Source organism: Vanacampus margaritifer, chromosome 2, assembly GCF_051991255.1.
Source record: "Vanacampus margaritifer isolate UIUO_Vmar chromosome 2, RoL_Vmar_1.0, whole genome shotgun sequence".
Classification (NCBI taxonomy): domain Eukaryota; kingdom Metazoa; phylum Chordata; class Actinopteri; order Syngnathiformes; family Syngnathidae; genus Vanacampus; species Vanacampus margaritifer.
Genome location: NC_135433.1, coordinates 37,249,824 through 37,266,475, shown reverse-complemented (window position 1 = coordinate 37,266,475; position 16,652 = coordinate 37,249,824). Strand labels below are relative to the sequence as shown.

At 37.9% G+C, this 16,652-nt stretch overlaps 1 protein-coding gene across 1 annotated transcript in view; it reads left to right on the top strand.

Moving 5' to 3' along the window:
* The window catches only part of prkci (protein kinase C, iota), a 37,413-nt gene that overhangs the window by 18,600 nt on the left and 2,161 nt on the right, over positions 1-16,652 (top strand). Inside the window, exons 6-16 of the mRNA XM_077556082.1 lie at positions 151-288; positions 380-434; positions 1,460-1,515; positions 3,139-3,315; positions 4,204-4,301; positions 5,850-5,936; positions 6,026-6,161; positions 6,348-6,435; positions 10,528-10,653; positions 11,502-11,581; positions 11,783-11,872. Of these exons, the coding sequence (XP_077412208.1) occupies positions 151-288; positions 380-434; positions 1,460-1,515; positions 3,139-3,315; positions 4,204-4,301; positions 5,850-5,936; positions 6,026-6,161; positions 6,348-6,435; positions 10,528-10,653; positions 11,502-11,581; positions 11,783-11,872 (1,131 nt within the window). The remainder of the gene's footprint in view (positions 1-150; positions 289-379; positions 435-1,459; positions 1,516-3,138; positions 3,316-4,203; positions 4,302-5,849; positions 5,937-6,025; positions 6,162-6,347; positions 6,436-10,527; positions 10,654-11,501; positions 11,582-11,782; positions 11,873-16,652) is intronic.

The following is a 16,652-nucleotide window of genomic DNA, read 5'->3' as shown; positions in this document are numbered from 1 at the left end:
AGGTAGTGTTATGGCTAAACAACATAAGACAAAAAATAAAAAACATTCTTAAGGAGCTCTCATCTCTCACAGTCTCGTTCAACAAGAAAAGTTTCCTAGAATTGCATTTTAATTTCTCACTCTCATTCAATCTCTCACTGTTGTGAACAGAGAGCACATTGTGCCATCTGCACGGACCGCATCTGGGGTCTCGGCCGACAGGGATACAAGTGCATCAACTGCAAACTGCTGGTGCACAAAAAGTGCCACAAGCTGGTCACTGTAGAGTGCGGCCGGCCCATGATCCAGGTGATGTGGCGTTCATATTTTTAATTGTTGGACATTAGCATCCACGACACACATCAGCTCAATGCTGTTACTTGCTGTGTTTTTTTTTTAGGAGCCAATCATGCCTGGTCAACCACCCAGTCAGTTAGACCCAATGGAACAGCCAGGTAATGATGTACATACAAAAATCACTACTGGCATTTTTGAAGATTTTTATTGCAATAATTTATGGACACAAATTTTCATATCAGTATTTCAGTTTAGTGGTGTATTCAGGACTTTGTATTTCTAATATATTATTCACATTTACTATGATTTCAGTATTTTATGTAATGGAATTCCCTTAATATTTATTTAAATGGATTATTTTCCTTTAAATTTTTTGAAATTGATTTCAATGTTTATTTTTTGCCAAGTTCAATTGGATTAGAACATTTATTATAGTATAATTTTCTTCTATGCAAATATTACAGTAATTGTAGTATTTTGTCATTATTTAGGTAAGTATTCATTGTCTTTATTTTTCAGTTTTGAGTTAAACATTTATTTTATTTTACATTGAGGCAATAATTCATCATTTTGCAACTATAAATTACATTTGATATTTTTTAAATTTTGAGTTTCGATGTGTCTTTGATTTTTTTTAAGGAAAAGTGCATTGTTTCTACTTTCCTTCATTTTAAAAATGCAGCAGTTGGATTTTTAATGGACTTTTTAATCGACTGAAATATAGTTTTGTTCAATTTGATTTATATTTCAAATGTCTATTTAAGTTTTTAATGTAATTTTTATCAAGCATTTCCTTTTTTTTTTACATTGGCAAAAAAAAGGAGACATTCAAGCAATGCCTCTCCTGAGATTATGAGTCTATTTTACATACGTCTTTCTTTAATAAATAGTAATTATGCATGGTGGGTTCGCGTTGTGCAATTGTTGCAACTACAGATGGGGCGGGGCGGGAGGCGTCTACTAGGTGGGAGGCATTTATTGTGTTGTATTCCCAACAGTGTTGTTGTACTAGAAAATTGCTGTTTTCCCCCTACTCAAATGGAATTAGAAATGATTCAGGCCCAGTAGAGCTGTGAACAAAGCGACAAAGCATGACTGTCTCTCACCTACTTTCTCTCCTTCCTGTTTTCTTGCCTCCCCTTCTCCTGCTGTCTGTCTGTCTCACACCCGCTCTCTCGCTCAGGCCCTCAGAATAAAGATTCCAGAGAAAGCTTGACTTACGACGGGGAGGAAAAAGAGGTGAGTTGTTCCATTAAAAAAAAATTTTTGGGGGGGGACTCACATTTTTGTCAACACATGTGTGTAAATTTTACCTCCTACCAGACTCCAACAAAAAGTACTGGTGTACTTAAACATTGTCCAATACAGGGGCTGTTACAAAAACGATTTACCTTTAATTAAGATGATGGTTATTATTTAACATTTTATTTGAGGGAGACCTAAAAAGGAGGTTTCTAAGTCCGTACGTCCATCCATCCATTGTCTTCTGGGTTTGGGTCATGAGTGAGCAGCTACTTTAGGGAACCCTATACTTCCCTACGTTTCCTCAGCTATTTCTTCCAGCTCATCCGTGTGATCCTGAGGCATTCCCAGGCCAGTGGCAACTTGGCAGACATAATCTCTCAGACATAGTCTCTCTGGAACTGTTTTTAATTGTGAAATGCTTACAAGCCATCTATTTAAACTTAATGTCAAAATCACAAATTACAAATACTCACACAATAGCCAGCTGTCCGAAGTAGCGACAGTGTGGAAAGGATAGAGTACAACTCCCAGTGCTGTTATAATGATTGACGTGGAGCTTTCCAATAATGAAGTGAAAACGAGGCCTGAAAAGCTGCCTGATTATGGTACAGTCAGACCCCGCAGAATGACCGGACTCGGCATGAGCATAGCACCACAGAAGAATGAATACAGGCAGACAAATGCGTTATTTATTCAAGTTCAACAACTGGTCAAGTAAATCAATGATTGGAAAGACGCTCATAAGAACATTCAAGAGCATTCAGTTGCGCGCAGTGCTACACGTATTGATTTCCTGGAGCGTGGCAAATAAAGTATCCTTTTATCACAGCTCCTAACATTGCCAGCTGATTGATGGCGACACGTGTAGTTTTGGGGCAATTTGATACAGCCGCAGAGGGACAGGGAGTCGGATACGCGCAGATGGTCCGAGATAGGAGGGGGGGCAGCCGAACGATCTTATCCGCGCTCGGGGATAGGGTTGTCTAAGCACGGTTAGATGGATTGGTGGATGGAGCATCTTGCTATGACTCCAGATTACTGCAGAAAAGGATAGAGGGAGGAAGATTCCGGAGAAATGTGATAGTGTGGTCGGTAGTACCACCGCCACTGCGGTCGATCCATTTACATCCATGTTGGTTTCCAGCAGTTCAATGGCTTGTCTTTATGAACCTTATAACTGTATAAGGTCCCATCCCCCACCATATGTGGATTTGCTGGAATGCATTAGTAGCATTTACAATTATTTCAATGAAAAAAGATGATTTGGGATGCAATTGTTTTTGAGTTGTGTGTGGTCACGGAGCAAATTAAATTAGTATCATCTAGTACTGTATCATAATCAGCTATAAGTTATACATTGGAAGTATTGTTTGAAGATATGTAAAGTTACTGTGGTAATACTATTCAAACACTATTAAGACCAAAAATGAGTTTATAAACTATTAAAGTATTTTATATAAACTACCAGTGGTATAATACCAGTTTGAGTTTCTTTGTCTATGTAGTCGTAGTCGTCTGTTTCACATCTTCAACTGAAATTTCTTTAGGAAAGGTCACTATAGATATAGTAAATATTGTCAGTGTGATTGAGAACCTCGCTATCTCTCCTCCGATCAGGCACGGAACAGCCGAGACATGGGGAAGTCGCCCTCCAGTCTCGGCCTGGCCGACTTCGACCTGCTGCGGGTGATCGGCCGAGGCAGCTACGCCAAAGTGCTGCTGGTGCAGCTGAAGAAGACTGAGCGCATATACGCCATGAAGGTGGTCAAGAAAGAGCTGGTCAACGATGACGAGGTGAGCCACAACGTCCATCAGCTAGCATCCAAGTTTAAATATGTTATGATGGGTTTTCCTTCTGGAAAATATGTCAAAGGATTAGTTTCTGATCTGTCGAAACTAGCTAGCCCAGACTAACTAAACGCTATGTAATGTTTAATATTTGTATTATTACTCCACTACTGTAAACCATTATGTCTTATGTAACTTTTGAAATGTCTAGGGAATTAGACAATCAGAAGAGCTGAACATTGGCATCAGATAGGAATGACACATTTGGACCAGTTGTGTAAATCCAGCCGTAGTCTACCGTTTGAGAAGGAAAAAGCGAACCCACTTAAAGTCAGTTTGCAAGAGAGACACTAAGACAAAGCCTTCATCTAATTAGATGTGAGGCCAAATTAACAGTGCAATAGTCTTCTTTGCGTTTGTGTAATGAATGCAATTAGCACAACCTGTGGGCGCTGTTATTTATAGCACAACAGACAGCCACGTTTTAACATCCATCTCAGCTATCTTGTCAAATACTCTGACCCCGTCAGTACCTCAGAGAAGGTGTGGATTAACCACGGTGTCTTGGGGAATCGACCGGTGGCATACGCTGTGCGAGAGGCGACTAGTTAGCTTTGATTCGACGCACTTAGCGCGAGTGACAAATTGACATGTGGCGGCTGGTCAATGGCCGAGTGTTCTATTGTCGCTGGGCCTCATCAGCGTCGTGTCCAGATGTATGATGGGCTCTTCTGGCTCAGCCCTTTCCGCCTGCCTTCGCTCACGCAAGTCGATGGCGCACGCTGCTTATTCAGCTCTTCAGTGCTTCAACACAATGTCACAATGACCTCTCATTGGCGTGTTGGTGTATGTGTCACCCCCCACGACCCCCACTCCCCACCTTCCTTTTTCCAGGACATTGACTGGGTCCAGACAGAAAAACACGTTTTTGAGCAAGCGTCCAATCATCCCTTCCTGGTGGGCCTGCACTCCTGCTTCCAGACAGAAAGCAGGTATTAGGGACTCTGGAAAAATAACTTATTGTATTTTCCTGACCATAAGGCTCAGTCTTGGTTACGGGTGCTATTTCTGTATTTAACACACACATAAGGCGCACTGTACTATTGGGCGCAGGCACGGTAAAACATGTGGTAGGTCAAAACATATGGTAGCATGCTTTTACGCTAAACCACACGCTAGCATATATTTTTAAAAAGACAGCGGAGCAAAGATGAGTTTGGTTGTACTTTTTTGAACCATCTGGTCTCTTTAAGCACACCTCACTCAGCCACTCTTTCATTTCGTCCTCGTCCATCCAGCCCTTTTGATTGGCCTTAACGATGACTCCGGCTGGACATTTTTCTTCAAGCGCAGCATCTTCCTCTTAAAAATCACGTTGGTGGCAGTTTCTGTCCATTAGCATGACAACCAAGCACAACGGTAGACTTCTCGTGCCCCATTGTGCGTATCGCTACCATGCTGGTCCCCATCTTTTCGACAGTGTGGTTCACCGAGATGTCGAAAGTCAGCGGCACCTTGTCCATGTTGGTGATGTGGTTGGGCTGGATGAGCTGTTTGTTTACTGCAGTAGGCACGGAAGGTGGCCAGCTTTTCCCTGTAATCAGCCGGAAGTTGCTGCGCCACGATGATCCTTGTCCGGATGGATAGATGGTGCTGTTTCATAAAGCAAAAACACCAAGCCGGACCTCCTTGAAAATATTTGATCTTCATTTCTTTCACGAGCTTTATTGCCCTCAGTTGAATAGTGACTGTAGAGACGTTTCTCCCAGCTTTTTTTGATCAATAATGCATGACTCAGGCCACTTCGCCTTGTTTCCGCGGAAAATCAGCTTCGTCTTCTTGACTTGATTCGTTTTCCTCCTTCCACCACTTAAATTCTCTCGCGGCTGCTCGATTTCCATGTTCTTCCGCGTAACTGATAGCTTGCAGTTTTAACCTTGCTTCGTAAGCATGTCTCTTCGCAGGTGCGATTTTGGGGGTCTTTAACCAAACCAATGTTATTTTTCCCAATGCACATCCTGGCACTATATACTGTACTTGCTGGGGGCGTGTCTTGAGCATCCGTCCGCATGCCGTCATCTTTCTTTTGGCTCTTTCGCGCTCTCATCATGCCTGTCCTCAGCCAGGTCCACCTTTCATGTATATAAGCAATTTATCGACAGGAAATGCTCTCATACAGCCAGTTGTGAAAATACAGGATGTTTTTAAAAAGCAAGTTGGAATGCTCTTCATCATTTAGAGAGGACTAGCCATTGTTACAAAATAACAAAAGATAATTAATTTCTATGAGTTGTACAAGGTAAAAGGTCACATTGATAGAGTAAAAAGGTCAAATGGTTGATGCCAAGATCAACCATTTGACCTTTGTTTATATCACAAAAACCTGGCAGGGGTGTGTAGACTTTATATATCCACCGTACCTGCCTAGTATGACTGGGTGCATTCAATAATTTGATGTCACCCCTTCCACCACTCACACCCAATTGGGGTAAAAGTATTAATGTAATTTTTAATATTATGTTTAAATATTCCCTCCCCAGACTCTTCTTTGTTATTGAATATGTGAATGGCGGTGACCTAATGTTCCACATGCAGAGACAACGGAAGCTTCCAGAAGAGCACGCCAGGTAGGCTCACCCAAGGATGTTTGGTGGCCTTTCCTCCATTTTGTGGGTTTTAAGAGTTAAATGATTTGGGGGGTGGGGGTTTCCCGCAGATTCTATTCTGCTGAGATCAGTCTGGCGCTCAACTACCTCCACGAGCGCGGAATCATCTACAGAGATCTCAAACTAGACAATGTGCTACTCGACTCTGAGGGACACATCAAACTCACAGACTACGGCATGTGCAAGGTACACGTGTGTGTGTGTGTGTGTGTGTGTGTGTGTGTGTGTGTGTGTGTGTGTGTGTTTCTGCATGTTTATCCATGTTCACACGTGAACGTGAATTTCTGCATTTTTCCATGTGAGTGTCTGTGAATGTGGACATTCAAAAGCAATGTATGCTGCTGTGAAATTTGTTGATGTGATTTTGTTCAGGAGGGTTTGAGACCCGGCGATACGACAAGCACTTTCTGTGGCACCCCTAACTACATTGCTCCTGAAATTCTCAGAGGAGAAGATTACGGTGGGAATAACAACACACTGCCACTAACACGTTTCCCAAGTTACTTTTTTGCCTTAAAGCCTTGACACTTTGTCCAAATAGAACACCTTGTGTATATAAAAAAAGAATAAATATTACTGCAAACCAAACAAGCAAAACCAACCAAAAGCAGACCCAACCAGAGCTAAAAACAAATCTGTCATCTGAATGTGTTGCGCGACGTAGGCGGAATGTCAAATCTTCGAAAATTCCAATAAAAAAAATAGTCAAAGTAACTTAAAGATACTAAAAATACCAGTTTCTGCATCAGTGTCACTAGTACAGTTGTGGTATCATAGCAACAAGACCTTGCTTGCTTGAGTGCCTTCATTTTGTATACAGTACATACTTCTTTTTTTTTTTTTTTTTCTTTGATAAAAATGTAGTGTCCTTCCCGCTGGATGTCTTTTTTTAGATTTTTTTTAAATGATTATTTTTTTGTGCTGTCAGGCGATTAATTTTTTAAATCTAATTAATTACAGGAGTTTTAATTAATTATTCTAATTAATCTATTTTAATCTGATATCTGCTAACGGTCCCCAAATAAAGAATTTGAATTCTAGGAAATGACAAAATTGTAGTGCATGACTAATCAACTGAGAAGAGAAGATTTGAAATCTACATTTTTATTGTTGGAGTGTGCTTCATAAATAAAATTCAAAAGAAAAAGTTCAAGCACTTCAACAATTAGGCTAGGCATTATTTTTAAAGATAATCTAAACTTCAATTTTGTTCAAAAAATTGTATATGGATGGCATGAGATGACTAATTGCATAAATAACACTTAATCGCATTATACATAGAAAATAGTTCTAATCCATCATCAGTATTGTACAATAGAAGCCTGTTAGACATGTCAATTCATCTATCAAAAAGCTATAATGTACAATATGAAAGGGCTAAAGTTGTGCAAAATTAGCAATAGCAGCATTAAACTAATTTAATCTATAAGAACAAAGTGTTTAAAGAAATAAGATGCATCAGTTCGATTACATTCAAATGTAAAAAAACAACAGCTTCTTTGAGTAAAGTGCTGTCAGTGTATTTCAAACAATCAAAGCTGGCTAAACGCCATGTAATACATAAAATAATTACTAACAGTCAATCACCAATATCATCAATTACTTCAGTGATTATTTTATACAACAATTTGAGAAACATTTCAAAGCAAATGCAACCGGACCTGTGTAAAACAACAGTTAGGCGGTCGGGAGGGAACCATAGGAATGGCTAATGCTAAAAACATGACTCACCAACTCGACTTTTCTAATAAATGCGATGGTGCCGTCGACTCTGCAAGCTAACAAGAAGGCATTTAAGTATTCAGGCCATAGCAGCGATATTTAACTCTTTGACTGCCAGATGTTTTCAGAAAAGGGATGCCGTGGGTGCCAGCCGATTTTAAGCATTTTGACTGATCTTTCAAGGTCCATAGAAAATTATGTGTTTGGACTATGGAAACACACATACTACCAAATGAAAGATTGGACTCTCATCATTCATCAGAAAAAAAAGTTTGTTTCTACCTTATTCCGTTTTTCAGTAATCAACAATAGAAAATGGTTAGTTTCACCTCTGTTTTGAAACAAACGTCTTTTAACGTCTTTGGCACTCCTCCATAGGATTTTACTAAACGTTATTTAACGTTTTTGGCAGTCAAAGAGTTAAGATAGAGACTTTATAAAAACCCACCTTGAGCAGCAACAAACATTTGTGCCCTGGCTTCTTCCATACTCCTGCCCATAGGCGGCTCTTATTGGTCCATGCAGTCACATGACCGCATGACCAAACGCAGCAATATGCTAAAGATCAATAGGAGGCAAGAGCGTACACCCTCAACAGGTTGGGTTTGGTACCCACGTTACATGATCAGTTGTTTTTTTTTAACACACTAATTTGCACTGAATTAATTAATCTGGATTAACGCGTTGAACTGACAGCCTTATTATTTTTTCAATATCATATTGCTGCAAATGGCTAGTGAGGGTTTAATAAACTGCAGATTGGGTGGTGCATCTATTAATAACATGTTTTCACAAATACAGCAATGCTGTAAGCTTGAAGGGTAACACTACCACCACCACCACATAGATGATGTTATCCCATGTGGCTATGGAGTTTCCCATTATGTTAGCACTAGCAGCCTGTAAACAAACAGCTGACAAACTGCATGAAGCCTTCTTTTTTTAAGCATATATACATATTTGCCATACTGTCACTCGTTTGCTGGGTTACACTTATCTCATAGCGCTGCTTTAGTGTCATTCCTGCAAAATGTTTGCTTTAAGGGACTATTAAAATTACATTTTAAAAATTTAATACGTAATGGTGTTTAATTAATGAAGGGAGGCTTTTATTATAAACCGGATTTGTTTTATGCATAGATATTTAGATGATGCTTTAGGAGTACAAATTACATGAGTAATTTTAATCCGCCCTAACAGAGAACACAGGTTTTTTTTTTTTTTTCTGTTAGCAACATCAATGGAGTTCAGAAACAGTGTAGAGGTTGGAAAGTCAAGCAGAACCGTCGGTAAATTGCATGTGCATATCTGTATTTGTGTGCGCGATCAGTCATTATCAGCCATTTAAAAATTTTGTCTCAGTTTTAGTCCAGTTTCAATCAGGCATGTTAGTTTTTAACATAGTCAGTCAACCTCATCCCGTTTTTATGTAGTCCTTTTTTAGTCGAGTATAACTCATTTTAGTCTTTCTTTTAGTCCAAGAAAACATTATTTTATTCGTCAAGTTTTAGTCAACAAAAACTGTCAACATTTTAGTCAGGACAATCATTTTACCCATGTATATTTTTTGTCAGCAGATAATGTTGAACAGCTAAAACTATTTCACATTTAAATTTTTTTTAAAAAAATCAGAATTTTTAACAACTACACACAATTATAGTACATCAACAAGTGGCTACTATGGCTCCATGCTAGGAGCTAGTAAGTTAGCCAGCATTAGTTAGCGGTCGGCTTAACATTATTGATGGAATGTTATAGCCGTTGGATTAATGTTACATTATAACTATAATTTACTTTTTTTTAAAAAATTTTTATATATAACCGTTCACCTTGAATCCTCCTGTCTGTCCCATGTGTTTATGCATGTTGCACTCGCCAGCTGCAGATTTTAAAAGGTGTGTGTCACAGTGACAGATTACTACCCAAGACAAGATTTTACAAAATCATATAATATTCTGCTATTTTTTGTTCATTAACTAAAAGGTTCATAGATTTTAGTCCAGTTTTTATTTAAGTGAAGTACATTTTCGTCTCGTCTTCATTAATTAACATTCGACGAGAATGCAGACTGATTTAGTCCCAGTATAGTGTTTATTAATGAGGGTTTTAGTCTAGTCTAGTCTAGTTTTAGTCCGGTGAAAAATGTGTGTTGACAAAATGATTTTTGTTTAGTTTCCATTGACGAAATTAATACTAGTGTGCGAGCGAGCATGTGTGGATCACTGCATCATTTTAGCTTTGCACATACAGGCAATATCCCCATCGGGCCAGTACATTTTACTGCACTACTCCAACTAGAAAATATATGATTGTTCAAGGAACACATTTCTACACAAAATATTTAATATAATTTGCATAAAGGATAGCGTGTGTGTGTGTTGTATTGATGTATTGATTTGATTTAATTGATATGTATTGATTCATTAAAAAAAAACTGTGTTTTGTGTAAAAAAATACAAGCATGCAAAGAGTGATCATAAAAAAATACAAGCATGCAAAGAGTGATCATAAAAAAATACAAGCATGCAAAGAGTGATCAAATGGTGTTTTATAAGAAATATGAATCCTTGATGGCAGCTCATAGCCCCCCGTGGGTGCACGCATCAGTGAGGAAATGCCTGCTTAACCCAATCTTTCCGCAAGGCTTTAAGTAAGCCATTTTAGTGCATTACTACGTGTAGGTTTAGTCGGTGAGAACACATTTACAGTATGATCTTTTCCTTATTGGACAGGTTGCCATAGTAACAGCAAGATCACGTATAGGAAGGATTACAAGTAAACCGGAGTGTCAGAAGTCTGATCGGCAGCGTCTTCTAATTTGCGTGCGTAGGCTTCAGCGTGGACTGGTGGGCGCTGGGCGTGCTGATGTTCGAGATGATGGCCGGTCGGTCGCCCTTCGACATCGTGGGAAGCTCCGACAATCCCGACCAGAACACAGAAGACTACCTCTTCCAAGGTGATGGAAAGCATAGTTACAGGGAATCTACTAATCCACACACACTTGAACTGTCGGTTAGTTTATTTCATTTCGGTAAAGTTGTTGTGTTGTAATAATAAGCGTGTCATACAGTATCATGACTTGACATAAAATAAACAATACAATACAATAAACAAATACATAAACACAAGCACATAAAAAAACAAAATCCCCACGCGTATGCAAGGTCACAATTCACACAAAGTGATTTACATAACAGCCTATACCAAATTTCTCTGCTCATGACCTACAGTCCAAGTCTTGGGTCCTTATCCTTTTGCAAGACCCATGACCTGCAACTGAGATCAAGCTTTCTGACACTGGGCAGCACATTCTCTATAGAATACCTTCATAGTCTTGAGATTTCATTATACCCCTGCACAGATTGAACAAGCCCTGTAAAAGCTGTAGCAAAGCAGCCCCTGAACAAATAGTAGTGTTCTTTTTCTTGATATGCTTCATTTTTTGCATCTGTGAACAAAGATCTGATGTGTCTTTCCAAAAAGTTGCAGTTTTTTTGTATCATCTGTCCAAAGGACATTCTCCTAGAATTGTTGTGGCTTATCAACATGCAGTTTTGTCAGACTCGGGTTGTTTTTGTGACCACTGAGTTTTTCTTCAATTAACCTGTTAGGGGTACCAGCAAATTTGTCCATGTGTGTTCTATTCCTGATCGACAAATGGTGTAGATAAAGCACTATATGAGTGTACTCCATATTATTACACCTGGGAACAGTTTTAAATTTAGGGAAAAAAACACATAATGGTATCATGTGGACATGCTCCCTTCATCTCACTCACCTCATCCCTGGTTTTGTGTGTCACAGTTATATTGGAAAAACAGATCCGAATTCCCCGCTCATTGTCTGTCAAAGCTGCCAGCGTCCTTAAGGGATTCCTCAACAAGGTAAGCAGAGCTCAGATGAACACTGAAAGATCTTATGACCTTTGTCTCACACAGCACTGCTTTTCCCTCCATTCATAGTTACAAATACATATTTTACCTTAACACATTGCAGCTTCTCACCTCTCTGACTTGTGGCTGTTTTGTTATTGCGCTCTCTCACACTTTTACCCGTTTCTCACCCTTCCATCCCATCTATTATAGGATCCAAAGGAGCGTCTGGGCTGCCACCCTCAGACAGGCTTTGCTGACATCATGGGCCATCCCTTCTTCAGAAACGTCGACTGGGACCTTGTGAGTCTTTTATGTCTTTTATCAGGGGTGGGCCAAATAATCGATTCTCATAAGAATCGCAATTCTCATAAGAATCGCAATTCTCATTTAGTAAGATTCAGAATTAATTTCAAGTGTCCCAAAATCGATTTTATTTAAATTATTTTATACTGTCTTGCCTTTGTTTGTGTGTACCTTTATTCGCAGCGCTGTTCATGCTGTACTCGATTTGCAGTGTGGTTCCACGTGGTCTGATACACTGTTAAGTTGTAGCCATATTAGAGAGTGGAAGGAAAAAGTCCCGATCAAATTATTCCAATAAGTTGTTTTTTTTTTTGCAACGTGGAGCCGTTCTTTTGAGTGATAAAAGTGCCGCGAGTAGCACGCTAATTAGCATTAGCGAGTCAGACTGGAGTGGATGATTACGATTATTTGCACATCTATAAATTCAAGCAAAAATCATTGTCAATCAAATAATTTTGAATAAAAAATCGCTCCCAAACAAAAATCGATTCTGAATCGAATCGCAGGCCCAAAAATCTGAATCGAATCATGAGACTTTCAAAGATTCCCACCCCTATCTTTTATGTATTTTGTACTTAGGGGACTTGTGCACAAGAATGTGACACAGTTCAGTGTTACCCCCAGAAAACACCCAAAAGGGGTGCGGACAACAAATTAAATGCCCTGATTCCTATTTGTCAATGGGGATCAACCGAGCTTCAGACATCCAGCAATTACTATTTGTCATTCGTTGACGGGGTAAGTCAGTGGTCACGAGGAGCAGGAGTTTTTGTGGAGCAGTTTTGCGAATCAGTGACTTCATTCGAGAGGCAAATTCCTAATTTTGTGGAGCAATTATTTCATTTTATTTTTTGCAGTTTAATTCCATTGACATAAAGCCAAGAGTTTTATTAAACAATAAAAAAATAACCAAGAGTTTTATTAAACAATAAAAAAAATAATCAACAGTTTTTATTACTTAAATTCATGTAGTGTAAAGCAGCAAACTGTATTTTGTTGTCCAGAAGCAAAGTTAAATGGTTTAAAAAAATATTTATTGTGCAGACTGCAGACCTCAAAAATCCAAATCAAAAGTGAGATGAACGACTAACATCTGGTGTTAAAACTGGCTGACGAAGGGAGTAGCGTACAGTAATTAATTTCCGGTTCAGTTTGGGTAGTTTTTCTTTCCACAGTCCAGACATTTATTAACACATACAGTGCCCTTGAACAAGTACACTTGCCAATTATGTTTTTGATGTATGTATGATCATCTGATTCTGCTCCACTGTAAATGTCAAACTTGGAAACAACTTTACTGATGCAAAACCACCAGTAGATGACATCATTGCCCCATTTTAGATACGAGGTCAACACAGTCTGCCTGTCCAGTGTGACATATAGCAAACAGTTCTTTCAAGAGTCAACGTGTGCTTGCTTCAAGCTTTTTATTGAAACAGCAGTTCACCGTAAAACTAAACAGCACAATAAAGACAATCGAATGTGTTGTATATTGCTTACGTTAGGCCAAAACCCTGTAACTTCAAAATCGTCATTTTTCAGGAGACTACAAAAACAGCACTTTTGTTCAACACAGCGAACAAGCCATTTTCAACACTTTAGAATGGTCAGTAATTTATAAAAATGACACCCACACGAGAAGACTTACCAAAAGTATAGCATAGAGGGGCTAATGAACAGCATCGGTGTTACAATATAAACCTTTAAATAATGCCCCTTAAATGTCTAAATGCTTGAACACTAGTGGAAAAAGTCTGTGCATGTCAAACCACAGGGTTAACATTGTTGCATTGCTTATGTTATTAATTTCATAACTGTACACAATAGTGATGGCCATTCGATTAACATTCCTCCAAGTGCTAGTTTTTCAATACAGGAAGTTTGCTTTCTACTTGAAACAGAGAAAATTCATTGTGTCCACTTGTTTATACAACATATTGTGAAAACGTAAAGTCTCGGCTCTTGACAACCTTGTTGTCTGTGTAAAATGTTTTAAATATAATAAATTCTTACTAGGCTGTTGCTGTGTCATGAGCACCAAAGTTTAAAAAATAATAATAATAATAATTTGGGGGGGGTGAAGTTGTTTACACAACTTTTGAAAAGAGGTCTCGTAATAGAGGCTTTTTCCGTGTTATCAGTCGAACAAGCAGTAGGTTCAAATGGTATTGCCAACTACTGGCCTGGCATGCATATTACTATTATTTGCATATTATTATATGCATATTATTTTGTTTTTCTTTTCTTTATTTTTTTCATTTACAAAAAAAAAAATCAAATGTCTTCTTTGTTTAAATGCAGTCAGCAAATACTGTTATGAAAAAAGCATCCGCCATGATGTGAGAAGAACAAGTAGTTTCTCCACATGCCATCGCCAACTACTGGCATATTGCAACATTTTCACATCCAGTTTGTATTTTACCATTTGAAAAGGCCATTGTTGTGTAAACATTTCCCATTTTGACTGTTCTTTTGTACAACAGCCAGCACATTGGTAGAGACTGAAAGCACCAACTTGGAAAATGTATGCCAAATAGAGTTTGCTCCAAAGTAAACACTTTTTTCAAATGATCATTTTCAGAAAATGGAAGCTGTACACGCGGCTTGACTGTTGATGTCAAGATAATGAGCTTGGTAATGCCTGGCTGGAGAAGTGTGCATTTGACTGTGACCAGTTAAAAACGAGTCACTCCCATAACGCCAACATACGCTGAGTCCATGATTAAAAATACATCATTTTTCACATGAATCAATGACAGATATGCAATTCATCACCCTGATGATTATGAAAAGAGAGCAAAGCGTGTCGGGCTGACAAATAGTTCCAAAGCAATCAGCAATCACGCTGTCGAAGAGAGAAGACTTGGACCAACCCACGTAGAAGCCCTGTGAAAGGAGGAAAAAAAAAAAAGGAAGACGAGAAGGTCAGCAGATACAGAGTGACAAGAGAAGAGAAGCTGCCACAAGGCGGGAAAGCTGAGACTTAAAAGGAAGTGAGAGAAAATAGTCTCAGCCACAAAAGTCAGGCGAGCACGCGTACCTTTGCTAAGCTAATCTGAGCCACTCCCTTGTTGTTATCTGTATGTTTAAGAGTCACGTGGACCTTTTTTAGGTTCCACGAAACAACTGACAGGAATCACAACACGAGTCTGACGCAGACTAAAAATAGTCCAGAGTGTAGTTTTACCGAGCTTTCTGTTGCCGAGTCATAATGATAACTGAGTCTCATATTTCATTGGCACACGCATTCCTGTGTTGTGAAACTAATGTCCACGTCTTCTTTCGAATCATTCATAACAACATATAGAAAATTAATGAACAGGAGGAAAGGTTACATTTCCAATAACAGAACTCATAGATTTATATTAATTCTTTTTTTTTTTTGTTCGTACATAAATTATATTCTTTGTGAAATTAATATTGTTTTATTGATTTAGTAAGTCCAGTGGTGCCTTGAGATTCGTTCCGTGACCAAGCTGGTCCAGTAACTCAAAACTCATGTCTTAAATTGTTTGCCCAGTGAAATGAATTGGAATTCCAATAATCCGTTCCAGCCTCCCCACCAAAAAACAACAAATTGTTTTTAAATAAAAAAGACAACCTTCTATAATAATATGCTTTATAAAAGCAAACAACGATGACATCATTAAATAGAATGCAACACAACTTCACAGCTTCAATTCATTGGCTTTTGTGCTGCTCCTTCTGGTGTGCGTACCTTGGCCACCTGGGGGCAGTATAGACATACTTAAAAATACAGACTCCTCAGTAAGGCATCGTTCTTCAGAGGTAACGAATATATGTGCATAATTATATCTGTCGATATGTTGTTCTAGCTTTTTAGTACAAATAGGATTTATAACACTGCAACACAGATGCTATTTGTTAGCCCATCTATTGTATGTTTTGCATTGTTTTCATTAAGCCGAACAGACTTATCTAAAGCAAAGTTACGAGGTTGTTTTAAATCCACAACATGTAATATGTTTTAATTAGTTTAGTTTGACAGTAAACTTAAAGTAGTATGTTTCATTACTACTAGTATATATACTAGTATACATTTATATACCGGACGTAATATACATTACCACCAGTTGTTTACATTTCAAATGTATGTTTTTAATAATAGAAAGGGTAGATTTATTTTATTTACTTAATTCTCCTATTTTTATTTTTATTATTATTATTTTAAGAGTACTTTACCTCATTTTTAGTTTAAAAATAATAACATTAAGCTGGGTTGGACTAGTTTAAAATGTTAACTTATTTAAAAAAAAAAATTATATATATAGTCAACATTTACATTTTTTCACAATTTATGATTTAATGTATCATAATAATAAAAATAATGAACATTTTGTTAAAGAATAAAATGAGTGCAATGCTGAACCATCTCCACATTTTTTTATTTGACAAGGTAAATATCACCACTCTGACAACCTTTTACATTTTACTATATTTTATTGATTACTTAATGTAGAATAATTTCCTTTTTTATCTGTCTAATAAAATCAAAGCAGTTTTGCTCATGCATCACATTTTTTACATTACAATCTCAAAGAACCATCTGACAATCTATCAAGACTATTTTTGTCAATATTTTTTAATCATATTTTCATGACCTTTATAATTGTTGTTTGATAACATCTAACCAATGCTGAACAAAAAAAAAACACAATTGCAAGGAGCTGCCTGACAAAAGCAATAATGAGCTGACCCTATTTTGTATATTTTATAATTTAATTTAGATTAATTAATTATTCATTGTGATATTAAT